At 38.1% G+C, this 27,821-nt stretch overlaps 1 protein-coding gene across 1 annotated transcript; it reads right to left on the bottom strand.

The window, feature by feature from the left end:
* Positions 1–96: 96 nt before the first annotated feature.
* On the bottom strand, positions 97–27,821 carry fgf22 (fibroblast growth factor 22). The gene is made up of 3 exons (XM_039685294.2): positions 26,949–27,821; positions 4,079–4,182; positions 97–2,296 (listed from the first exon to the last, which is right to left on the bottom strand). Exons 1-3 carry the CDS (start codon positions 27,283–27,285, stop codon positions 2,102–2,104), a joined length of 636 nt encoding a protein of 211 aa, XP_039541228.1. The 5' UTR covers positions 27,286–27,821; the 3' UTR covers positions 97–2,101.

Genomic DNA, 27,821 nt, shown 5'->3' with positions numbered 1-27,821 from the left:
GGTCTATGAACGTGGAGGGAGACAGATTCTCACCGATACATGGGGCAGACTGCAGTTGCGGAGAACAAAACTGACAAAAACATCACAGCCGAATGGTGGAGTTCAAAAGGTCGAACTATATTAAGTGTTCTATTTTGTGACAAGTTATGAAAGAAAAGTTAATCTGACAGTAAGAACACATGGATATAAAAACGTCTGTTATGCTAAATTTTGTTTACTACAAGATTTTGTTTGGTACTGACTTTTTGCCTATGATGTGGACTCATGTAACCAATTAGTTGTTCCCTTCACAGCATGTTGTCAGTGAAATATGTTGTTTTTTTATCACTCAAAACACAAGAAATAAATATCAGATTGAAAGTCGCAGTTACGTTTGTACTGAAAAGGGCTTTCATACTGAGACTAGTTTCCAAATTCTTGGCTGTATCTGAAATCGTATACTTCCCTACTATAGTCTAGGTGAAAAACAGTAGGCCTATGTGACAAGAGTAATTCACAATACTCATTAAAGAGTTGGCTCTCGGATGACCGGTGAGATTCTGAAGTGTGCATAGGACGGACACTTTACCCATGAGGCCACTGGAGAGGATTTATGAATTGAGGTGATGTGATGCAACTGGAGGTGGTAGGTCACATGATAATGATAAACACGACACATAATCAAACTACATAGAACATTCTTTTTTAGCCATCTTATTACCTACTCGACTCGAGAGAGTATGCGATTTCAGACGCAGCCCATGTTTCAAGATGGAACAGTCTTGTGAATTGTAAAAGAAAAAATGCAATCGGCAATTTTTGATATGATGTCCAACCCAGTCTCATGAAAGAAACGTGCCTGTGGTAATATTTCAGCAAAATGATATGTTGCTTTTTGCGCGTATCGCGGCATTTTCGTGAAATAGCACCAAACGTGTGTTCAGTTTTCGCCAAAACAAACGAAACACGACTGTGGAAACATTCCCAGATGCCTTCACGTACCAGTATCACGGCAGTTTGGAAATTATTTGTCAAGTGATTGCCGCTAAAAGTTGAATTCGCTATCTATGTTAAAGCAAAAGTGTAAGCAAAAGCAAGTTGTAATACATTTGAAATGTAATTTATTCATGTGATGGCAAAGGTGAGCATCATTACTCCAATCAGTGTGACACAATCCTTCAGAAATAATATGCTGATTTGCTGCGCAAGAAGCATTTCTGTTTATGTAAGCTAAATGTTTAATATTTGTGTTGATTTTTAATGAATGGAAAGTTCATTCACTTGAATTGGAAATCTTTATAAATGCCTTTGGTGATCTTTAAAAAAACATCGACTGACCCCATACATTTCAACAGTAGTAAGCTGGCTACTCACGGGAATTCGTACGAATTTTACGAGGTGGCTAATTCGTAACAATTCGTACGACCTCACTCGTACGAATTAGTACGATTTTGCTAAATCGTACATATTTTACGGAATTAGCCAATTTGTATGAATTCGTCCGAATGACCTACCCCTGACCCCGCCCCTAAACATAACCGTCACGTGGGTTTAGACAAATCGTACGAATTCGTACGAGTGAGGTCGTAGGAATTAGTACGAATTAGCCACTTTTGAATCACTCGTACGAATTTGTACGAATTGGTCGTGAGATAGCGTAGCAATAAATTAGCAAACAGACCATGCCATAATTATACTGAAAGCTTTTTGAGTGTTTCTTTGTCTTAAGAAAAAGACATTTTCTGAAAAGTAAGGAATAAAAGCTGCCATTAGTGTTAATTTCAGACGGAAACTGCAGTGAATTATAGGTTTTGCAAAAATCTAGGCACATTTTTCCAGTAAGACTGGGTTGGTGATATCAATCAGAAATCTGCAATACAAATAGATGCAGTAAATACCTAGTTAACTCAACAACAACATTAATACATAACCTGTACATCATATTAACAGCATTGCTTTAAACATTACTGGGTCTTAAGCTGAGCCAGAAGACAGAGTAATAAGTTAATGTACTGTGCGACAGTACTCAGAAAAACAAAACAGACAAACAAGAACATAATAACATTTAATAAGTCCCCATCAAATGCAGATGGCACAGCATTGCTCATGAGGAAGAGTCCCGCTATGTGGGCAGCATAGGGAGGAAATGAGTAGATGGGTGTCTCCGTCTAGCTTTGTGTCCTCTGCGAGGTTTCCCTCGGCCGTTCAGCGACACGAACATCTGCCTCCCCCGGTGCTTCCAGCGCAGTGAGGCGTAGGTGTTGTAGCCGTTCTCTTCGATGCGCTCCTTGAACTTGCAGCTGGGGTTGTATCTGACCTGGAATTGGTCAAATGAAGAGTGCAGGAGGAGTTACTTGTTGACAGCATCAACATATGTAGTTTTATTATTATTATTTTACACTGTTCTTGTTTTAGTTGTCCTTTTATTTATTTATTTTTTACTTTAGAGGACTAAAATGCTATGTAATTTAATTGATTCAAATATGTAAATGTGCGGATTGACCTACTAATCACTGCATTTGCCTGTAGCAAGAGGTCATTTTTATTAAGTACACAGTACTATATGGCAAATAAATAAATAAGATTATCTGAACAAAATTTCAAATATATGCTAAATATATGTTGTAAACAGCGAACATTTTCGGCTTTATATTGGCTATATAATTTCCTTAACATGTTATTTTGCAATTTTTTTGCCTTTTTTGCCAAGTTTTAGATTAAATATTTATTCATTTAAATATTAATGTTAATATTAATTTGAAAATGATTTTTCATATTGTGTATATAATTAAAAAATACATATTTTAATTTTTCAAATTAAAATATAAAAATAAATACTATGTATAAATGTACTGTACATGGCAAGACAATAAATTTTCAATTGTGAAATGTATTTTTATTTAATATATATATATATATATATATATATTGAAAAAAAAATCTATATATATTTGAAAAAAAATCTATGTATTTACATTAAAAATATATTACAAAACGGGCAAAAATATATTATTGTTAATACTATTATTATTAACAACAACAATAATAACTTATTTTTTATAGTCTTTCTTAAATTCTGCCGAATTGGAACAACTAATTTTGTTCTTAACACACTTTAGTTATCCAGAAATAGTGCTGTGGTTCAACCAAATATATTTAATTGTGCTAAAATGGACATATACTGCAAGTATACTTTAGATACACTTTAAACATCTTGCATTTAAAGACTGACATTATACAGTGATAATATATCCTTTATAATAATGACATTAAAACACATTTTGGCTTAGTATGTGAAGAAATGTGCATTGTGCAATAAAGAATTACTCCAAATAAAGTTTAATTATAATATTTATATCAGTAATTTTCAAGCGATTTGTCAGTAATGGATTTGTACTAAGTGTAGATCCACACCCCAATATTCAGGTCAGCCATTTTATTGAAGAGTGAGTAATATCCCAAACATCCCATTGTGTTCGCATTTGTATTCATCTCAACCAGTCATTGTAAATCAACCGTCACCGTCTCGCATGGGCTCAAAAAGTTGCCTGATGACGAAGCCAAAAGAGCTTTACCCCTCTGCCAGAGCTGGATAAAGCTATTAACTTGAAAAGGACAAAAAGGATGATGACAATAACACTTAGAGTTCCGATGGAGGCAGCTTTAACCCACAGTCCGATAAGATCACTGCAGTGGAATGAGTGAATGTGACTAATAATCATTCAAAAGAGTAAGAAAAGAAGGGTGCTTAGGCCTCGAGTGATTCCCAAGGTTTGTCATGTTTACTCTAGGGATCGGAGGACAGATATAGCCATCTGTAAGCCATCTTATCATGGCTGGGTGACAGATTGCCAGGGTGAGATTTCTCAGAGCGCAGTTAAAACGCACCATGCAATGGGGCGTCTTCATTAAACAAGCCACAAACAACTGTCTGGTGGCACGCACTAACTTCACAAAAACGGTAAGTGACCGCAGATTCCTGTAATGACGTTCAATTACAGTATTAAATGTCCAAAATTAAATTCCTGGATGACCCACATGTTTCAAATGTCTGTGATTCACAAAAAGATGCGGAAACACTGTCATTCGATGTACCTACCGATCCGAAGAGCGTTCCCTTTTTGGACATAGCTAAGTACAGGCCGGTGCTGACAGATTTGATGGCGACAACTCCCACACTGACAGATCGGATTTCCATCAGACCTGAGGAGGGGGAAAAGGAACAGAAGTCTGGTTTAGAAAGGGCGAGTTTCTCCATCAAAAGCCACTCTGATTAGAACACCAGGCATCCATATGCTCAAGGGATGGGGTTTGTTTCATCCCAGGACAAGAAAAAACAGGACACACTACAATAGGCCAGTTTGAATGATGCTCTTTGTGAATCCCCGAAGAACAACCTTTCCAGACATTTAAAAAAAAGTGGCACTTATGGCCTAATAATTGATGGTGCGCTATATCTAATCAATACAATTGTGACAACAGATTACCAGCAATATTAATAAAATTTAACAAATTATAACTGAGTAATAATTAATCAAATTAAATTTACACCAAAAAAAATAAACAAAAATATCTGAATGAAAAAATTGAAGACACCTGAAGTTAACAAGCAGAATCACTGAAGGAGAAAACCGTCATTTTAAGTCACCATTATGGTGATCAGTGTTTGTTTTAGTTGGGTTCTTGTCTATTTTATTTTGTTTGGCTGATATACCCGAGTTCTAGAAATAGAAAACGTTATCTCATGGTGTTGGTTATGTTTTAACATAATATTATTTCACAATCATTTGATTGGTTAACTTTTTGACTAATTATTACTCAATTCTAATTTGTTAAATTTAATTTTTACAGTGTATGACCAGTTTTCGGGGTAACATAATAACGTAACTTTATACGTATATAAGTTGCAAGTAAATTAACGCATTTTATTTTTGACAAATGCAACTGATTTCAGATGTACTTGCCAATTTTGATTTATTTTAGGTTGATCAATGCACGTTTTTCTGTCGGTTGCTCACAAGAGTGACAATAGGAAACAATTTTGGTCAAAATAGGGTTTTCAAAATGTAAATACATTTATGTTGCGTAAAAAAAAAAAAACACTTTAGTTTGATTTAGACATGGAAATTATAGGTCAAGTGAATAAACATTTTCAACCCCAACTCATGATAGCTAAGTGTACAATTTTGTAAGAATTTTTGTGATTAGTATGAAACTGTATGACTTGTATATACCCGTATATGGCTTGAATGACAAACTAACTCTTTCTAATCTCTCTCTAAAAACAAGTATTAAGCTTAATCCATAACCCACCCAAAAACATACCTCAGCTCGGAGAGCAGAACATACAAAAACGTACAAATGAGGTCTTATATGACGAATTTGGAACAGTTGGTGTTTTTACTAAATGAATTTTGGCATTTCACTGCTGTTTTCCGGTTATGAATTTTTCAATATGTGCTCATTGACGTCTTTGACTGGTCTTTTGCGGAGTCTCTCACAAACATTTCAACTATGATTATATCTAAAGCAATATATATGGCAATTTAGTTTCAGATTGATTGATGTCCATCAAGCAAAGATCGCCTAATGCTGTTTTTGCTCTGAAATGGAGGCTGGTCCTTTTGTCATGACAATTAGGACAGATTGTTTTGGAGATGACCTGAGATTGTCCTGAAAATCTGTGAAAAAGACTTGAATGCTTTCTGAGAGTGTTCCTCTCCATTACATCACGTACTTCTTAATGTCTGATGTTATCTCTCCAGAGCATCCATTACTTTTTAAGGCTCATAAAAAGCAGCTTAAAAGGGGGAAAAAAAGACAAAACGCTCCAAACCATTTGGTGTCAGCTGGGGTGCCTCTCTAATACTGCAAGAGGAAACGGTGCAGACAAATCAGCTGTTGGCTTTGGACTGTAAACACTGTAACACATCAAGGTGCTGAATGAGATGTTGACCAAGTGCCAGTTGGGAAAAAAACACAGGAAGGCCGTTCTGTTGAACACACATGTGTTGCAGGTGGCAGACCGAAGAAATTGGGTTTGGGATCCTGGTTAAAGCTTTTCAGCTGTGACTGAATAAACCCTTGCCGTCAGGTTTGAGCAGGTGTAGTCATTTCTCAACAGCCATTTCTTCCAGTTTAAACTCATTGACTAATTATCGTCCGCAACTTTGTGGCACATCCTGGGATGAATGTACTTGTTGAGTTATACACGTTTTATTATGATAAAAACACTGTTCTATCAGAAAATGGAAGCCTGGAAAATGGAATAGAAAAGGTAGTGATAGATTAATATATCCTTGACCGTATGTCATTTCCAATGGGTTTGGAAATTACTGTAAATGACCAACCCGATCTCACGGGAATTCGTACGAATTTTACGAGGTGGCTAATTCGTACGACCTCACTCGTACGAATTAGCACGATTTTGCCAAATCGTACATATTTTACGAATTAGCCAATTCGTATGAATTCGTACGAATGACCTACCCCTGACCCCGTCCCTAAACATAACCGTCACGTGGGTTTAGACAAATCGTACAAATTCGCACGAGTGAGGTCATATGAATTAGTATGAATTAGCCACTTTTGAATCACTCGTACGAATTCGTACGAATTGGTCGTGAAATAGCGTAGAAATCACTGACACTGATAAGATGGAAGATACTGCAACTTAAAGTCCTTATATAACATCCATCTTTCATATGTATTTTTGTGGTAAACTCTAAAAGCAAAAATCAAGTCTTCCTATGCTTGTACATTATATATATATATATATATATATATATACTCTAAAAATTGCTGGGTTGTTTTAACCCAATTTTGGGTCAAATATGGACAAACCCAGCCATTGGTTATGTTTTTTAATTACATGTTTAACCCAATGTTTGAGTTTGTCCATATTTGACCCAAAATTGGGTTAAAACAACCCAGCAATTTTTAGAGTGTGTGTGTATATATATATATATATATATATATATAATGTACAAGCATTTCAATTTCAGCTTTCCCTTTCAACTGTAAATTTTTTAAATTACATTTTTAACCCAACATTTGGGTTTGTCCATATTTCACCCAAATTTGGTTTGAAACAACCCAGCATTTTTTTTGAGTGTATATGTAATTTAAATGTAATCAGAAAATTTAAAGAATTTCACTTGCCAAGCATGGGAAGTCTAGTACAGCTGACAGGCACATAAAGTGGTAAATAACGTCTTTCTTCATATGGATAGTGACATGTCATAAGGACATGCTGATAGATAAGGGCATTCAGGTATACAGCTGCCACCTCATTCAATAATGTTTGTGCTTTGAAGGTCAATATGTTATTTCCTTGCCGTGTTTACAAAGATGGTAGGTTTGGTGATGGACGCGTGCAAACAGCTCATAAGACATCCAGCCAGTCTCCCAGATGATTGGAGCTCACATTGAGTTTATGAGCAACGGTTGAGTCAAATGAAAAGCACCGGTGTCTGTAAGTAAGTGCAGTTTATTCTCATTTTCAGTCTAGCTGCTCAAAGGTGTGAGTCAAGTCCAATTCAGGAAAACAACCTAAATAAGAACTGATTCAGAGTGGGTTTTATTTAAAGGGATAGTTCACTTTGAAATAAATTTTTGATATGTTTTAGCTTACCTCAAGGGCATCCAAGATGTCGGTGTCTTTGTTTCCACAGTATTTTCAATTTTAATATTTTTAGGTCAAACCGTTCTTGTCTGTCAGTCATATAATGGAGGTCTATGGTCACCACCTCAAAGAGCATGCACAGAGAAGTCCAAATTAAACATGAATTAATGACAGTATTTGTATCGTTTTTACCTCTTGTAATCACAGTAACGTCCAAGTACTCTGAGGGCGAGGGCCTGCACAAGCGCCAGAATGTGTCGGAAGTGATCTCTCGCACATGTACGTCACTCATTGTTTTAAACAGAAATTTCGGAAGTGTTACCCTTCACTGTGAAGATCTAAACATATGTAGATATACAGGAAATTGCAATGGAAGACGATTTCGATGTATCAACAGACAACGTTGATTTTTTTTCCGCAACCGCTCAAGAAATCACTTCCGCCGCTTGCGCAGAACGAAGCGCCCGTGCCTTCAGATCACTTGGACGTGGCTGTGGTTACAAGAGGTAAAAACGATATAAATACTGTTCGTTTTCTCACACAAACCGCTCGTTTTGTGTCTTAGGCCATCAATGTGTACTTACATGTTTAATTTGGACTTCTCGGTGCATGCTCTTTGAGGTGGACCCCATTATAGACCTCCATTATATGGCTGACAGACAAGAACGGTTTGACCTAAAAATAGCAAAATTGAAAATACTGTGGAAACAAAGACACCGACATCTTGGATGCCCATTGAGGTAAGATAAAACATATCAAAAATTAATTTCAAAGTGAACTATCCCTTAAATGCACAAAAACTGTATCTTTCTTGAAAAAGAAAAGACAAAAAAATATTTGAACCAGCCTCAGCTGAACCACAGTTGAGAAAATCCAATAGATGTTCTGTGCAGATTTGTATAGGTGAAATTATTAAAGTCCTTGACGCATGACCAAACACCTGTAGAGCCAAGTTGGACCTTTATTAATCTTTATTCCCTTTGAAAATGTCCTCTATTGTGTCCTAAGCTCAGGGTCTGTGGAGTGTTCAAGGAATTACATTTTTCATGAAAATGTCCAGTCCAACACAACCTAAAAACCTTGAAAGAAATAAAGTACCGCAACGGTCAATTTTTACAATGAAACTATTGTCCAAATCTTGACAGAATGACTCAAACACAACTGTGAAACTTAAATCAGTGAAGTAATATGGCAATTTGATTGGGGGTAGTTAATTACACATTAATTACACACCCTCATGTCCTTCCAAACCCGTACGACTTTCGTTCATCTTGTTTTCTGAAGAGACTCGCTCACTTTATGAACAGATTTAGGCTTTCATTCTTTTTGAAAGCGGTAGTTGCGTAGACTGTCAATGAAGGGACAGAAATCTCTCAGATTTCATCAAAAAGATTTTAATTTGTGTTCTGAAGATGAACGAAAGCAGGTTTGGAATGACAAAGGTGAGTAATTGATTTTCATTGTGCTTTTCCTTAAATAGCGTCGAGTTTGTTTACATCTCGTCTTCGGGAAACTCGCTTGACCTTTGACATGTTTTGGCCCGGAGATGGCAATAAGCTGCTTGAACTATTACAAGCGAAATCCTCATTTCTACAGACTTAGTCAAGTGTTGACTACCCATTCTTCCCATCTCGCATGTAACCTCTGAAAGCCCTTTGCACAGTCTTTTTACTCTTTCACTTTTGCCTTAATCTCCCACCCTTTACTTTCTGGAAGTGAGCCCATCTTCAGATCATTCAGCCCTTTTTGACATTGAAAGCAAATCATTTAAAAAAAAAAAGAGAGAGCAGGAAGGAGCTCTCAAAGCGACTCCTTTGTCGGAATTATCGTCGGGTGAGAGGAGCAGAGGGAGGAGTTGGTGGCGAACGTGGGATGTGGATGCTGGTAATAAGGAAAGCCAGGGCGGAGGTCAGGAGGTTCCTAAAATTATGTTTCCTTCAACTGGCTCTTTGCTCCCAAAAGGCCTTTGTTACCTACCTGAGATTTGGAAGCTGACAAGGCCTCATTAATGACCCGGGTTTTGTCACACAGAGCAAAGTTCCACCCACATCAATTAAAAGAGAAGGAAGGGGTCGACAGGGTGAAAGATGGAGCTAAGTTTCTCCTGCGAACTCCCTCCCTTACGTGCTTTTTAAAGAGGGTCTTTAATTTCCCAGGTTGCCCCCTCCAGCAGCCCTCTCTGGCCTGTCGCCCCTTCGGGTGAAAGCCTGGGAATCTCTTGTGTCCAACTGGGTGCTTGTAGTTGATTGACGTACCTTTTCAATTTTTTCACAGTTTGCTTTCTTCCTTTAGAGGGTCCTGATGTTGTTTTTTCTCCTTTTCTTTCCTAGCCCTTTTCAGATCACAACCTTTTCATGCTGGGTCCTTATTGCTGTGCCTAATGGCCGTGACCAGCACCTTTGATCAGATCAGCCTCCTCCTAGGTGCTCTTGAGCCCAATGAACTCTAGGCCTGTGTGTGTGGGATGAGCGCTCAGGCCGTGAGCCCACCCTAGTCACCGTTGCTTTAAACGACTTCAGTTTCAAGTGTGCGGGAAACCACTCTGCCCTACTTTTGGAGCATGTTACAGTCAAAATTGAATTTTCACCTGGAGAAAGAGGTTATCATCTTATGCTATTACTACTCTGCACATTTTCCGTACTGAATTTGACTAATTCTATGGTTTTTTTGATCAAATTAATGCAGCCAATTGGGGGATATAACCGATACTCAGACTGATCTCATGAAGTAGCGTGTGTATGTCATGCCAATTCGTATTTCAATTTTTGGCGTGCTATAAAGACGCATAATCGCTTTTCAGCGTGTTTATGAACGTCGTTGACTTAACGTTATTACTGTATATATAAAATAAATGACTTACCTCAACCCTGTCTCTAAACCTAACCATCACTGGGGTTAATGGCATTTATGACTGTTCCCTTACTATCCTAGGAAAAAAAGACATAGCTCCCCAGATGTAGATGTACATTTTGCTTTGTTTTGGTTGGACATTTGACGGCGTGTACGGACACGCGGAATGACGCGGAATTTAATGGCGTAGACATACACGCGGATACACGCGGATAGCTCAAAATGCGTCGAGATAACACCCCATTTGACTCGAAATTGACGTGTTTGTTTACGCAAAAGTCATGATGTCATGTTGCGATACTTAAGGTAATTTTTAGTGCTGTCAAACGATTAAAAAATGTAATCGCGATTAATCGCATTAATGTCATAGTTAACTCGCGATTAATCGCATTTTTTAATCAGTTCTAAATGTCTCTTGATTTCTTTTTGTCCTTTTATTTTTTTCTCAATTTAATGCTCTTATCAACATGAAAAAGTGGTTTGGCTTGTTCAACATTCTCACTTGGAGCAAATAATCTTGCACACAATGTAACACTGTCCATCAATAAAAGGGTGAAAGAAATACTGACGAGGTCCTGAAATTGACGAGGGGGCGGAGGCCATCATCAAGTGGTATTTCAGACTGGACGTGCTGTGATGATGATATCTCAGTTCACAACGACAAAACACACAGATCACTGGTCTTGGCGATTGAATTTGGCAACTTTTAAAAGTAAACTTTCCATTCAGAATCTTATTGGCATCCATTTCGGCGTCTCGCGTTCGCCATCCACTCAAAACGTAACGTTAACCAACTATTTGGCGGCTCGCAAGCCCAAACGAGTGTGTGCGGCGTGCCTGTTGTTTTGTTTCCGGTTAGGCTAGATTCGCTTGCGCTTTGGTCGACGAAGCAACAAAACGTCCTCGTCCTGTTGTATAAGCATGTGAAAAAAAACTACAAAGTTTGCTAGGACAAAAAGACGTTAATCGCGCGATAAAAAATTGACGCCGTTAAAATGGGTTTGCGTTAACGCCGTTAATAACGCGTTTAACTGACAGCCCTAGTAATTTTATAATGGTTTTATAATACTGGTCTCTAGATATGTTTTGGGGCCGTCAAGTCTAAAGTTTATTTCGTGTTTTCTGTTGGGTTCAAGTAATTTCATAATGGTTTTGATCCGAAAATTTATGTTTATGGTATAAACTAACATTTTACAACTTGTCCTGGCGTGAAGCTCCACATTGACCACAGGTGTGGTCAAACAACTTAACTTGTATGCAGAAACGGCTTCTGCGGGGTTGTTAAATTTACGAGCTAATTAACAGTTTAGCGATCCTAAAAGTATTCCAGTGAGCAGCTGAGAAGCTCCAGCCTGTGTTTACGGACATGCGTCATAACTATACGAAGTCTCCAAAGGATACAGGCTATGACACACGTCTCCTCTACACTCACAAACCTCTTCTACACTGCTACTCTTTCACTTCTGGAAACCCCCACACATATACAGTACACATAATGGCGGATTGTCAAAATGACCCTGTAACCTTAATGGAACTGTCTTAGTATACTTATATACTTTGTCTATGCTCCAGTATTTAGTGCAATTTTCCACCTTGGCTTCATATTACTATATGTTATTCAAATTACGTAAGTCTGTCAAGGCGTTAAAGTCTATAGTAATGATTCCCATGTCTTATTTAGATCCCATGACACCCTACACAGCCATAAACATAACTTATGGTTGTTATTAATGTAATAAATGTGTACAGCTATGCTGTTTATAATAACGCTTTCCAAGCTCCCTCTAAGCTGAATGCGTGGAAAAAAGCTTGACATTTCTTGACATTTTCAACACTAAATAAACGGACGCTGCTTCGACTGCAAGTCAATTGATTTTGTGTACAAAACTGAATGAATGAGAAGTTACTGTTTAATTCACAAGATGAAGCGCTTTTAAATTTAAACAAACTAGTTATTTTTGAGAAAGAAAGATAACTTAGCAATATGTAAAATATACCATGGCTCTTAAAATATACATACCGTGTCTAAATATTCTGATATTAGTTACAGAATATCCCAATTTTTGGAAAGTGTATTTGGGTAAAAAAATAAATAAATAAATAAATACACCGTTTTTTGCCATTTAGAAGCAGGACAATGGCTTGTTCAGATGTACTCGCATGCCTTTTGGTCTGTTCTTACTGTGAAAATGGTGAAAGGGATGAAAGAAACAACGAGAGTGCAAAGAAAGGACGTGGCTGAGGCGATTCTTTGCCTGGCCTGATTTCTCTCTTCGTTCCCACATTCTTGCCATCTCCAGGGGGTGGGGTGGTGTGTGTTAAACTACGCTGGCTTTGATAACATCAGTCTTTCTCATCCTATTAGTCTGCTATCCATTGCACCAGAGGCCTGCGTGTGAGGTAAACATGCTCTTTTTCACAATTAAATTGGTCGTTAAATAGAGATTTTTTCAGCAATAATAAGCCTGAAGATGCGCAGTGGTCTTGGTACAGTTCCAAGAGTAGAGAATCGCACAATACTTTTTGCCTAGTTATAAACACTTTCCCAAGATACTCCGAGTTTTTATGGCCGATATTAAAATTTATACCTTTTTTTTTGCCTGAATAAATTTAAAATAAAATACTGAAATCAATTGCTTGAATTTTGGCATCACAGCTTAATAAAATACTTAAAATAATAAAATAAAAAATATATATTAGCCATTTTTAGATTTTCGCAACATTATGAATTTGTGTTTTTAAAAATTTACTTAAATGCTTAAATATCCAATATCAGTAATACAGATTAAAAAAAAATTGTCTAAATTGTCGATATATAACATCACACCTGCTAATGCAGCATGCATGCACCTCTCTACTGGGATATAACATTGACTATAATAAACATGCTCCAGTTCCTGTAAAAGTTGATGAAATCTGCACCATATTTTAAAAATAAAATCAAATAAAAATATTTTTGACCAGGTCACACACATTGAAGTTAAATAAGTCTGCCAAGCATTTACTGTCCAGTCTCATAAATGTCCATTGGCTGTAATGTGAAACATCTGTTTCAGACTTGGTCTTTACTTCTCGCCATGTGTTTCATAGGGCTCCAGTGTAATAAAGTGCGTGTCATATTCACTCAAGCTTTACTGAATAAAATAAAGAATAAAATATTCTATTCCATGTGGTCAAATGGTCATGGTTGGAAAACGACATTTATCCTAAATACTGAAACTGATACCCCAAATACTGAAGACGATCCTTAATCCAACACACACTTAAGTGATGTATCTCTATTTTTTCATATTATAAATTTGAACTTCCATAACTACATTGTCTAAATACATAAACAAATACGAAACAATAAAATCAAGTATTTTAAATGGTACATCATACAGTAGGGAACTTGTACAATATGAAAATAGAATGGATATTCATTATGAGATTTGCTAAAGATTACAATGCAGTGTTATTAAATCAGCATTTTATTGTTTTTTTTCAAGTTTAACTTTAAATTAACGTTAGATGACTAGAAATCTCATCCAAATGTTAAATTATGGGTTATAAATATTTACAAATAAATATCCAACATCGACCGATATGGAACCAATATCGTGCGCATCCCCAGGCGGTCCTTATACAGAAGCCGTTCAGTTGCTATTGTGTCGGCAAGTGAGGATGTGCAAATTTGAACCACAAGCATCAGTTGAGAGTCCATTATCACACTCATATGCCAGGGTTGCACACTTGGGTGACGTTCCCTCTCACACAATTCAGAGCTGTTACAGTTTCAGGGGCCTGCCCTTGGCCTCGTTTTGCTTTTATGGCTCGCTGAATGCAAGCTCTTGGGATTAGCCAGGTCCTTCAAAGGCCATTAGAGCCAGTGACAGGTATCCCATTACCCCCCGCACACAGAGAGACGGCCCAGGTGAGAGGCACAGAGGCCAGGAAGGAGAGCAGGGGTCAGACGGGGACAAAGCGAGACTTTGCTAGGGCCCCAAGTTTCTTTCTGTCAGTTTGTCTGCCTTGTCAAACTTACAGATAGCTCTTTCTGTCACTGACCGGTTCCCCTAATGCTGTAGAAATGTTTCATTTTTGTAAAAGAGATACAAATATTGAGCACTTTGGTGTACTTTCAGCCAGGATTTGTGTTTATATTGAATTACGTGGCTTTATATATATATACAGTATACCTTATTACAGTTGCACAAAATGACTAAATTTGTGCAAATGTATTGGCTCATTGAATTTAAATGACTGAATGACTGATCTGTCTGGGAGGAACTAGCTATTTTTTTATTTTATTTTTTCCACATTGTTACTTGTGTGGTAGAAATGTGTTTAAAACACTGATATCGAGATTTAGAAATGAGACTCAGAGATAAGAGATTCTCACAAGGCACAGGAAGTCTTTCATTTGTCAATTACTGTCCTAGATAAAGAAACCACTTCCAGAGTCAATGGATCCAGGGTCAGAGGGCAAATTACATCATCAACCCCAATCCCAGAATGTCCGATTTACTCACTGTATGGCCCACAAAACCCACTGAGACACTTCAATGTTCATCCCGCCAAATTTTCTCACAGAAAATGTGTCATCTTTTCCTACAATGTTTTGTTTCACTGCACTAGCAGATTTAATGTTTTTTAGAATAAATTTGCCAGTGCAATTAGATTAAATGGACTCGTATTCAAGCAAATTCTCAATTTTGTTTTATCTTCTTTCAATGTAAGCTTGCTATAACTGCACTATGATCACAAACTAGAGGCCAGACCTTCAACAAGACCGATTTCTATTGCTCCTAAAGGCTGAATAGTACATATCTGGCTTCTTTCTCATGTGAAACCAAATCCTCAGGATGGTTCCCTTGCTAGCATTTTTTCTCATTGAAAAAACCAACAGACAATCACCCACCCACTAAGAGTTTTAGCATGCCGGAGGGCCTCTGTCGTGAGGACTGAGAAGGCGCAAGAGGTTAACAAAGACATGGTCTGGTGTGTCTGGTCTTATGAGGTACTAAAAGGCGTGAGGTGGCACGGAAAGAAAGCAGGACCTCATAAATAGGCTTTTCTTTAATCAAGGAGAGGATGTGCAGCAGTGCCTCCAAATCACGCATCACTTCCTGTGCCAGCAGTCGGGTAGACATCAATGGCCCGTATGGAGAGTTACAAGCAGATTCAAGGGCTATTTTGTGACTCAAGGCTTCTGTTGTTTTATCAAAAGGCCCAGGATTAAGGCTGAGGTCATTGTTGAAATGTGGTTAATTGCACCAAGTTGCATGAGAGGAGAACCGTCCACCTGCCAATATGCAGATGCGGTTGTCCTGACTGAAATCGGGCTTGGGGACGGGAACATACTACCTTACCCTTGTATGCGTGTAGGGCTTTATCAACAAAGCTACGGTTTAACTTCTGCAGAACCTACCGTATATAAATCTAGAGGGCTTAAAGGAGTAGTTCACCTAAGATGTTCATGTCTTCCTTTCCAACCCGGTCTCATCCCAAGACGTCATATAACTGACGTTTTGGGACGTCTTTTGACCATACGTCAATATTTAGGGCCCCCTTAAACGTCGGTAGATGAGGTTATGGGATCCTAACTCTACCCCAGACCTAAACCTAACCCTAAACCTAACCCGTCACCTGACTGACGTTAAAGGTAAAGCGTCAGTTGTATGACGGCCCGGGATCACCATCTACCGACGTTTAAGGGGGCCCTAAAAAGGCAGATATTGACGTATGGTCAAAAGATGAGACTGTGTTATCCTTTCTTCAGTCGTAAAGAAATTAAGGTTTTTGAGGAAAACATTCCAGGATTTTTCTCCATATAGTGCTACAACTAGGATGCAGCTTTAAAGGGCTCTACGCGATCCCAGACCTAGCAAAACGATCTGTCGTTTTCTATAAAAAATAAATATATAGACTTTGTAGCCCTCAAACCGTATTCACTTAATAGCCCTTAATCCTGTAATTGTGGACAAATGTGGGCACAGAGGACTCAGGTGTGATCCTAATTTTTATTTATTATAAATGTTATATCACTGTCTTCGATAAAGTTTTGTCTATCCATTTTTGGTGTTTTTTTTATTTTGGGGGTATTTTTGAATTTATTTACTTCAAAAAGTACCATATTTTCTATGTAAATTATTTTTAATTACTAATTAATTTAATTACTAATTACTATGTAGTTTTATTTATTTTTTACTATATTAAAATATCCTTCCAATAAGTTCTTAGAGCTAAAACCTAAAGATGAAGTGACTTTGCTGTCTTATTTTGGCTTATTTTAGAATACCCATTTTCCATTCATTTCTATGGGGGGGTTTTTTCACGCACTTAACATTATAGAATTGAGTCAATAAAATTGTGTGTATTCAGGAAGCAAACTTAGGTAAAGTAGCCAAGTCTTGTACCGCTCTGATCAAGGGAAGTATTTATTTTATTTTTTTAAATAAATCAAAACTATTTTGCCCATATTTGTCCAGAATACGTTTTTAGGGTTAACCACAAATGCTCATCTTGCACTAGCACTGCGAAACGCCGCACATTATGTAATCATGTTGAAGGTGGCTTGGGGAAAAACTCCACCTCATTTTCTCCTCCAACTTCAAAACCTTTTCATTTAATTTAATTTTTTTTTATAAATGCCGTTCGACTTTTTTTTCTTTGCTGGTTCGCTTTGAAAACACTAGATTGGTACTTCCCCTATTGCCACGCGTGACATTTCAACGTGATTCAAATGTGTGGCGCATCACAGTGCTAGAGCAAGACAAACTTTTTTGGTTAATAAAAGTATGTTTTTTTTTATCGTTTATCGATCGTTTCGCTAGATAAAACCCTTATTCCTTGGCAGGGATCATCTAGAGCCTCTTGAAGATGCACTGAAACTGCAATTTGGACCTTCAAACCGTTGTACCCAATTGAAGTCCACTTTGGATAAAAACCCTGGAATGTTTTCTTCGATGATGTGGGGGTGAGTAAATTATAAGGATATTTTAATTCTTAAGTGAATTAATCCTCGTCACACAGAACAATTACCAAAATCTAGCGCACAAATTAATTACATCACCCGTTCTACTCTCGTTAGACAAATGAACTAAAAATAGCAACAGAGTTGCAAAGGTTGTGTTGCGGGGACAACAGAAGAGAAGGTAGTACTTGAAACAAGGCTGACTGGGTCAGACAAGGAGTTCCACTTGGTCAATCCGAAGCTGGATGATTTTTCATGGCTGGAGCTCACTGTGTTTCAAAGCACTGAAATGAGACGGACCGAAAAGGAAGTTGACAGGCAGCACAAAGGGGCAATCAGCTTCTTGTCAGATCTGTCAAATCACTCAGCTAGTGAGAGAGGCCTTGACCTTAACACTATCCTCCATGGGGGATTTCTGGCCCTTGTCCACTCAACCTTGGTCTGGAACTTTCTGATCGGAGCACACCTGAAACTTCGCAACTGATATCAGCAGCACAGAAAGTTAAGACAACATCTCCCCTGGTTTCAAAGAGCTTTAACATCAGACTTAGCATCCGTTGAGCACTCTACATCAAATAAATGCCACTTTAAAAATAGAACAAGCACTAGAATATTATCAAATTCATCATTTCACAAAATAAAAATATGAAATGTATGTACATTGCTCAAAATGAAGACAAAAATGCTGTCTGGTTGTCAAACTTTGTGGAGCATGTTTAAGGGAATAGTCCACCCAAAAATTCAATTTATCGCATAATTTATTTAATCTGACTCTTTCGAGCTTTGTAATGGAACTGAATAGCGTGTTTTTGAAGCTACAAAAAACTATGTATGCATGTATGTGTATATATACACAGTACCGACAGTAACTAATGATAACAATAATTTACAGTTCAGAAGTGAGTCAAATATTGATTCGGTAACTGCTCTGATAAACTCTTTAGTGAAACAAAAACACACAAAGGACCAGTTCATGAATTGGACAGCACACTGTATGTCTTTATTTTACTAAAAAATAACAGTCTAATTTGTAAAATGTGGTCTGGCTATGATTAGTCCTGCAGAAAGAAGAATAAATACATAAACATACAGTGAGCTCTGCTATGTGTTAACTTGCAGATGAAGGATCACATAATTGCCAAACAGCATACATCCTGAAAATGTTGATTCAGCTAATTGGCCACAAGGGAAACTAAACCGATATTGAGGAGCGTTTGGGAAAATATGCGATTCTTTTTTTTTTTGAATCACAATTGGATGATTATGGGGCAAGACAAAAAGAAAAATGCATCAGGAAACTGAAACTGAGATAATGTTTCAGTCTTGACAGCGTCTTGATGGTAGTGGCATATCGGTTACAGAGGTAGTGCGCTTACCAAAAGGTTGGTGGAAGGTAGCTTGAAGCCAACTTTGGGGTACAATAAATCATTATTATCACTTCTGATTCAAGTTTTAATAGCCAAATCAAATCCTAGAGGCTACTTAAATTGAGTGAGCATACACACACAAATTCAGTTTACACCATGGGGTAATTGTGTGCTTATGGGCTCATTGACAATGCCAATATGTCATTTCAGGACAGCACATTTCAGCACATCATGATTACTTTACATCTTTAGGTGGCGAGATAAAGCTGTTGAAACACTCAGCACATGTAGCTGGCCTTCATAGTTGCCTGCCTTTTGTTGTTGTCCTATGTCTGATTTCATGCAAACAAGCTGATTATGATAAGGTATGGAAAGAGTTTCTAAATCTCACATACACCGTTCAACATCTGGTTTAGATCAAAAGCTGTCCGGAGAATTGTACCGTCTTATCACATTAAACAAAGCTGATAAAACTTATGTAACTATCAAAGGGTCGTTTTTTGAAAGAAGTCTCTTATATTATCACCACTGCAGCATTTATTTGATCAAAAATACAGTAAAAAATAGTCATATTGTAAAATATTGGGTAACACTTTACAATACGGGTGCACTAATATGCATTTATTCATGCTTAACTAATGCACAGATAATCATGAGTTAATGTATAACTAATGAAGAACTAAACCATTAATTAATGAGTACTGCATCGGCAACTAATAAAGAGTCTATATGATTAATAGATTAAGTAATACATGAATTGCTATTAATTCAATGTGTCATTGTGTATTAATTCCTTAACATATTTTATTAACTAATAGTGTAAATTAATTGCCATAATTAGTCAAAGCTATGCACTTCAACTTCCAATTGTCTGCTTTGATTAATCATTAGCTAATGATTTGCAAAGGTATTATTATGTTATGACTTTACTTGATGGGGCACATCATTATTAACTAGTCATTTAGTACTTGTAGTAATTTGCACATGAATTTGCACTAACAATGAAGTAACTAATCATGTATTAATGCATATTAGTGTACCTGTCATATTATCTGGAAGTTGAAATAAGGCTTTGGCTCATTCTGGTAATTAACATATTAATTAACACTATTAGTTTAAAAAATGTTATTATGGAATTAATCCACAATTACATATTCGATTTAAAACAATTAATGTATGAACTAATACATTATCCTCACAGACTCTTAATTAGTTCCTAATGTGGTAATCATTAATGAATAGCTTAGATAATCATTAGTAACTAATCTGTGCATTAGTTAAGCATGAATTAATGCTTATTGGTGCACCCGTATTGTAAAGTGTTACCAAATATTGTTACAAAATACTGTCACACGAAATTCTGAAATGCTGATCTGATGCTCAAGAAACATTTCTTGTCATTATCAATGTTGAAAACTGTTGTGCTGCAAAACATTTTTGTGGAAACCGATGACTCTTTAATGAGTTTTGATCAATATAACAAATCATCCTTTCTGAACAGTATTCATTTCTTTAAAAAAAAAAACTAAATGTAACTGACCACAAACTTTTAAACAGAAGAAATACAGCATACTACCATGATGATGTGACTGTTTAAAGCTGTTTTGTATTGTTGTTTGTTGTTATGTTGATTTAAATACATTGTTTATAAGTTGTTTTATAGCTATGACTATGATTGTGCAACACACTTCCAAACATAAGACAGGTATACACAAACTTTTAATATCTTACTAAAAAGTTTTATATCTTGGGCCTTTATAAATCAAAAGCTGCCAGAATCCATTGTCACATTACTTTACTCTAGCAAAGCACAATATTAAATGAATTAACATATCTATGATAGAGAGTAGGCTAGTTTAGATTATGTGATCAAAGTCTTTCAGTGGTAGCCATAGGAATCCTCAGGCAGATGAAGGGTGGGCCTGTTTTTAGTGACTCACTCATTTTATTGCTGCTTTTTACAACTCGATCAGCTGTATATGTAAGTGTAAAGGCGTGCAGGTGTGTCATATTCATATCGTGCCATATTTTATAAGTAGTTTCCTTTAGATTTTAGGTCTGATTAGAAACTCGAGCTTGCAACCCCTAAGCGATCATTCTATTCACTTAAATTATTGATGCATCATTATAAATAATCAAGTGATAAATAGGTCACCAAAACATGAGGCGAACCAATAATAAATACAATGGACTTGCAAGAAAACCCAGAGGGAGTCTTACAGCAGAATTCCTGAGAAATCAGTTTAATAAGCCTGCATTTCGACTTCTGATATTTATCCCAAAATGGCAGGTTTAGACATATATATATAGACGATATATATATACTGTGACTGGCAAAGAATGTGTAAATCTCAAATTGTTATAAATGCATGCATGGGAATCCCACAGTAGTCGCTCAGAGTCTCCAAGATACACCGTCTGGGTTAACCTAAGCTTGAAGTTGAACAGCTTTAATCAAAAGGTCAATTCAGAGCGACTACAATCCCAAGAGGGTGCTCCAATTTGCCGCTGCACAATGAGACCGAGTCTGTCTGTCTGTTTAATTTCGCCTCAGAGCCAAGAGAGGTGGACTGTGTTGGCTTTGGCAGATGTTAGTCAGCATATGGCACTGCATGATTTAGCCAAGCTGTGGGTTCCCAACTGATCTAATTAATACTTGTTTTACATCCCTCGCAAAAAGTTATAATAATAATAACAGTGCTAATGACTTCTCATTCAGGAAAAAAATGGTCTCGGGTCAATTTTCTGCAAACATTACCGTTTGGCTCGCGAGGATGAGAGAAGCCGAGCAATACCTTTTGAACCATGAGACTGCCTGTCAGTAATTGCACCGCTGGGTATATAGAGTGCTCAACCTTTAAATGAAAATATATATTGCATTAGTTGAGTCATCATAAGACTAGGCCCAGTTTTATGTTGTTATCGTTGGCTGTTTTTGTAATATCATCAGAGATTACCAGATTCAAACTGACACTCTGTGACTCAATAAGTACATTTACTTGCACTTTAAAAGTTTGATTTCCATCAGGCTAAAGAATGATTTAGAATGATTAGGCTAAAAAATGATTTGTCATTTTAAAATGTCATATAAGCATTTCAGTCTGCCAGTTGGATTTTTGCATAGTTGGACTTATAGACCTAGATAACGCGATTATAGCCTTGGGGTTGTGTGGATGAGAAGACAGAGGCGATGTGCAATGTTCATGAATACACTTGCGAACAATAAAACACACACGGCTCACACCGAAGTCACTTTCAAACCAAGCAGCTTTCCGTTGATAAGTGTCGCAAATTCTACCAGCTTCAACTCTGAATGGGGAAAGCTTTCGCCCCTTATGAGAAACTCCAGATTTTGTCTATTCCTATTAGCCATTGTAGTATTACTGCTTGCACGTTCCTAGAGTCCACTGCCGATTCAGTAGAACCTGAGGGGTTACGTTGGTGCCGTGACCCGGATGGGAGTGTGGCCAGCAAGTGAGAGCTTTGCTTGTAAACCTCACTCACCTGATCTCAGGAGGCGCGCTTGAGACTTTCTTTCTAAGCCTGCATTTACACTGAAGGTCTTGATGCCCAAATCCGATTTTCTGACTATATCCGATTTTTTTGACGACCCGCTTACATCATCTTTAAAAAATGACCCGTATCCGATTTTTACATTTACACTATACACTGCTGAAATGTAGACGTTCTGACCTGGAAAAGTGAGTAAAACAGCACAAAATACAATGGATGCAGATGCACAATATTGGATGCTTCCCACAATATTTTGACAAAACATTGGTCAAAACATTGGAGTCCTTTGTTGGCACTGTAGCCACGAGCGCTTAAAACCGTGCCTCCCCATATCTCAGATTTATTTCTGTAACAACCCTGCATTTTTGCCAGCACTCTTTGCCCCAAAACACTCAAAAGACATGAAACCTCCACATTGCTCCACTGTGTGTATCCTTCATCCACCATCGCACCTATATTAAGTCATGTGATCTCAGTTGGTGGTGTCCATCACTTTTTTAATGACGTACAACTCGCATTTACTGGGGAATATCCGATTTGTCTGCTTATGGCACACGCAAATGCACGTCTCCGATTCATACACGTGATTGAGGCCTGAATCCGATCTGAGAAAATCAGAATCCATGCGTTCATTTCCTGCTAACACGTTCACCGAGAGAAAAAATCGGATTAGGGGTCACTTAAACCATGCAGTGTAAATGGGGCCTAAAGGTCATTAGCTTCCTTGTTAGCGCACTTACCTCCGATGCCAGAGACCCGCGTTGAAGGCCCGGAAAGTGTGGGGCGAGTCGAACCTGAGGGGTTACAATTGCAACATGTCTATTTATCCATTCATGACATCAAAAATGGCCTTTGGAAATAGAAGCAGTTAGAAAAATTAAAGCTCTACCACTCTCAGGGTTTCACTTTCCCAGGGCCAAAAACACCTGGCAAGAGATGGATTTCGAGCCTTTTCTCACTAAACTCTGGACCACTGTCCATCGGAAGGATTAAAAAGGCTGGATTTGTAGGATTTTCTTTTTTTTCCTGGCACCAAAATCTCCAAGAGGCCCCTACAGGCTAAATGTAAGCAACATTCCCAGACTTTCCAGAAGCGTCTGGAATCACCTATGTGCCCTTACCACTTAAACTGTCACAAACCAGGAGCTTCACTATGATAGGTCCTTAGTGGAGCGCATGCCCTCTCACTCTTTAACAAATTTGTTTGAGGCAACCAATGATCTCTAGAGGACATTCAGGTGTCTGTAATCAAACAACATTCTGTTATTCTTTGTTTTTCCAATAAAACACCATATCGTTACCATCAACCATATCGCAGACCTGATATGGTGATATTGTGCATTTATTTTTACCTCCCATGAATTCTCCAGCATTCAGTCGAGCACAATCTTTCCTCTGTGGCCCCTAGGCGTCCATGAACTGACAGTCTCTCTTTTTGAAATATGTTTTAAATAATTCCACAATATATTCAGAACGGGTGGATGATTTTCTTCCCGTGACTCGGGTCCAAGCTCAACACACCTATGAAATCACGGCAAGGGAAAACTGTAACATCTAAAGCAAGATGCAGAAAAGTGAGGGGAAACTTGGTAAACATGACACAACTCTTGTAAATACAGCTGAAATGGAAGGAGAACGAGAGAAAATGAGAAACAGAGGGAAAGGCCTGGCAAACTGCAAAGTGTCCATATTTTAGCAAAAGTGACTTTTCTGATTATGCCTGTCGCATGACTTTATTTCCTTACGCACATGTGTTGTTGCCTGGACTCAAGTCAAGCATTTGATGTCCTCAACCACATACGCCCTAGACTTCAACAGTGTTCTTTTTAAAGCCAAATGTTGGGGGGAAAAGAGTTAAGCTGGTTTTAAGTACCTGCATTATGAAAAGTGTAAAAGAAAACACTCTTGGCTAAGGTGAAATCCAGAAAACATTGGATAAAGATTGATCTACTTTCTTACTCACCAACCCTCTTTAGTTATCAAGTGGTGGTTGACGCTTACAGTCTTTACCTTTGTCAAGTCTGCTTGACATTTCAATTCTTTTTCTTTCTCATGCCTTTTAGAGAAAACTTTTACATTACTACATTTGTTCCTAGTTAGAAAAACATATCTAAAGAAACTTACAATATTCAAAATTTCGGATAGCTTGCCTTTAGCAAAATGGACTAATTTGCTAAATTGAAGGCCATTATTGATAGAGTAGCAGTGTATGGGTCTTCACAAAGTTTGGGTGCCCTACTAAATTTGCAGTCAACTGTGAAATAATAGTCAAATAAGCTTGTTCAGTTTGCATAAGACGGCCATTAACTGTGAGCGATGAGAATCTTATTTATGTAGATTTAAATCAATCTACTTTGAATCCTGAAACCTCAAAGTGCTTGTTCCCTTCAGCTCCTGGACAAAAACAAGTTTCAGGAATTGGATCCAAAGCTAGGCTAATTTGTGGCCCGTTGAGCTCTAAAATCATTTCCTCCAGGACAGGTCATGTTGATTAATTTTGTCCCGGCCAACCCGATCTCACGGGAATTCGTACGAATTTTACGAGGTGGCTAATTCGTTGGACCTCACTCGTACTAAGTAGTAAGATTTTTGATAAATCGTTCATATTTTACGACTTCTATTTTTCGAACGAATGACCTACCCCTGACCCCGCCCCTAAACCTACCCATCATGTGGGTTTAGACAAATAGTACGAATTCGTACGAGTGAGGTCGTATGAATTAGAACGAATTAGCCACTTTTTAATCACATACGAATTGGTCGTGAGATAGCGTTGTCCTGGCTCAAACAGTGCAATCTAAAATTATTTTGCTATCAAATTAAACTTGAGCAATCTTCCAAACATGCAGTTATTAGCCTATTAAAAGGAATCCTCAGCATGCGAATTAGTGAATTAACTGTGGAAACTCTCAAACGCACAATAAAAGTGTGTTGTTCAATGCACAAATGCAATAATATCCCCTGCATCCCTTTAATCTATCTTTCAGACCTTTTCATTGAGGCCTCTTCTCTCAGCTGTTCCAGTCTGCAGTTCACTGGGATTGATACAATATTTTCCTACCTCAATTAGCCAAGGGCCCGTTGACTTATTCCAACTGTTTTTGCACCTGAGAGTTTGGGAGCGAGAGTTGGAAAAAGTGAGAGGGAGAGTCAGTGCAGGGCTGTTTGGGCAACGCTGCAGTGTTGACGGACGCTGAGGGCTAAGCAGAGGACAAGGTGGCCAACAAGATCAATGCAAAACAAAGTTCTGATTCTGAGTTTACTGAATGAAGTCACGATACCTATATTTCATAGCCCGTTTTTTTTTTTTTTTTTTTTTTTTGTGTGTGAAAATCTAAAATTTCCTCTAATGTGAACCCTGAAAGCTGTTAAGGACACCCTTTTTTAAAAGGACCTTAATTTAGGGACAGGAAATAAGTAAATGCACAAGCAAATTGCTTCTGAGGGCTGTACAAAGCATCTTAGCTGATCTGAGTCAGCCTTGGAGAGCATAAACTTATAAACAAATGCCACGCAACAGTTAAGATCTGCACAGTGGCAGAGCAGTTAAAGCAACTTTCCTGGAAAAGAGTCTGACTCACTCTGTTTTGCAACAACACACACATACACAACAACCAGGGTCAACCCACCATGACACAGACCAGTTAAATCCCAAATTCAAATGAACGGAAAGCCACTGCTAAACCCTGACACAGGATGACATAACGCAAAACTCCAGCTGATACAAGTGTAAAGATAATGGAACCAAATTAGGAGGTGGGGAGAAGGGATTTGTAAGGAGCATGGGATGATCCTGATGACCGGCACATCTGGTGGATTTATCAGTGGACAAATCTGCCAACTTTCTACCAACTGCACCTGTTACATATTAATACATACTCTAAAGTACTAATATGCACCTCTTGGAGGTACAAAGTTGTCCCTTTAAGGGTACTGCACCAGTGACAACAATTTTTGCACTTTCGACAGTGTGCAGAATGTTTTAAGATTCTAAAAAAAAACCTGTTGAATATACGTATGAAAATATTAAACTGTCCGTAACTGCAAACAAAATATACATCTATTATAAATATATATATATGATTAAGGACTTGATGTTCAGTTTTGACAAATCCTCTCCTGTTCAACTGATCCCTTATTTAAATATAGAAGTCAGTTTCTTCTTCCGAGTAAAAAATAAAATGGGTAACTTATATACATAAAAATTAAGACAAAGTCACAAATGCGGGAATCGGGATATAAAGTCACAAGTAACAAGAGATTGTCACATTGTGAATGTGAAATATTAAGTCGCAAGATAAGATACGTTACAATTAGGAGATATACAGTAAAGCTGCAATCATTAGAGATAAAGTCACAATTACTTCTTTCTTTGGAACTCTGAGGCGGAGAGAGACTTCCATGTTTCAAATCATAGTATTTTGTTTTGTGGGCTAATATAAGGGCCTTCACGTTCCCATGAAGTGTTTTGCGTATTACAAATCCTACCTAGCAACACCTTTGTACATGCTAGTAATAAACAAGTCTGACCCTACACGCAGAGAACTAAAAGAGCCATAAAAGTCAAATGATAAGAGTCAATGAAAGATCATAAAGACCAAATGAGCACGACTCCCTCTCTGTAGGAACACATGCAGAAAAACACTGTGTGTCTACTCACTGTCAGCGTAATTCTTCCGACGAGTGCCATCCACCTTGCCCGTCTTGTCAATGCAGAGAAAGAACTTGTTGGCGGAATAGAGGCGTCGTAGGCGAACATCACCCTCTAGATGGTTGTAGCTGCGTGTGTGCCGCTCCAGAGTCCAAGAGCAGTTTGTGCCCTGTGCCAGCACATGAAGAGGGTCATGCCCAAGTCCAGGTGGGCAACCTCCAAGAGCAGAGCAAGCCAGAAAGAGCAAGGACAGGCATACCAGGGGGAAAGGATAAGGAGGAAGGGCTGAGCCAGCAAAGGTAAGGTCGAAGTGGAGACCAGCGGTCGTAGGTGTCCATTTGCACATGATGGGTCAGACTCCCAAGGTGCACCTTGCACAAGTAGTCGGCATGATGCTGGTCTTCGCTGGGTGCTCTGCCTCACGCAGACCCCTTTAGCGGGAACATGTGAAGAGATGGTCAAAGTTCTTGATGGTCTTGTAACTAGCTGCCTTCTAGTTTTGCTCTTCAAAGTGATGAATGAAAACTCTGCAATTCCATCCCGAAGAAACGTCTCGGTCTCGTTAGATTGTCCTAAAGCATTCAGGTCACTCGGTCCAACCTGACTGAGTTGCGGGAGCCTGTGTCCTGTGTGATGGCTGCACCTTGCAGGGCTCTCCTCTCAGCCAGAGGCAGAGCAAGGTGAAATGTGAGGCTGGCTGACCCGTGCCTGTGAATGAGCTGAGTTGAATGAGTGTATTTGAATGAGTGTGTGTGTGAGAGAGAAAGAGAGGGAGAGGATATGATAGAGGTGGCAGTGAGAGCAAGTCTGACAGACTGAACAAGGCAGTTAAGCTGTAAATGGGTGTCTTTCTCTCTCTCACTCTCTGTGCCTTGCTGTCTG

The sequence above is a fragment of the Pimephales promelas genome, chromosome 2 (assembly GCF_988280905.1).
Source record: "Pimephales promelas chromosome 2, fPimPro1.hap1.1, whole genome shotgun sequence".
Taxonomy (NCBI): domain Eukaryota; kingdom Metazoa; phylum Chordata; class Actinopteri; order Cypriniformes; family Leuciscidae; genus Pimephales; species Pimephales promelas.
The sequence above is the reverse complement of the archived record's forward strand: the minus strand, read 5'-3'. Positions and strand labels throughout refer to the sequence as shown.

What these genes read in the sequence shown, in the direction of transcription:
- fgf22 (XM_039685294.2), bottom strand. Translation starts at nt 27,285, where the DNA reads ATGTGCAAATGGACACCTACGACCGCTGGTCTCCACTTCGACCTTACC. An exon ending in TCGGAAGAATTACGCTGACA is followed by an intron (nt 4,183 to 26,948) that starts GTGAGTAGACAC and finishes CCCCCTCCTCAG; the next exon opens with GTCTGATGGAAATCCGATCT. An exon ending in AGGGAACGCTCTTCGGATCG is followed by an intron (nt 2,297 to 4,078) that starts GTAGGTACATCG and finishes GACCAATTCCAG; the next exon opens with GTCAGATACAACCCCAGCTG.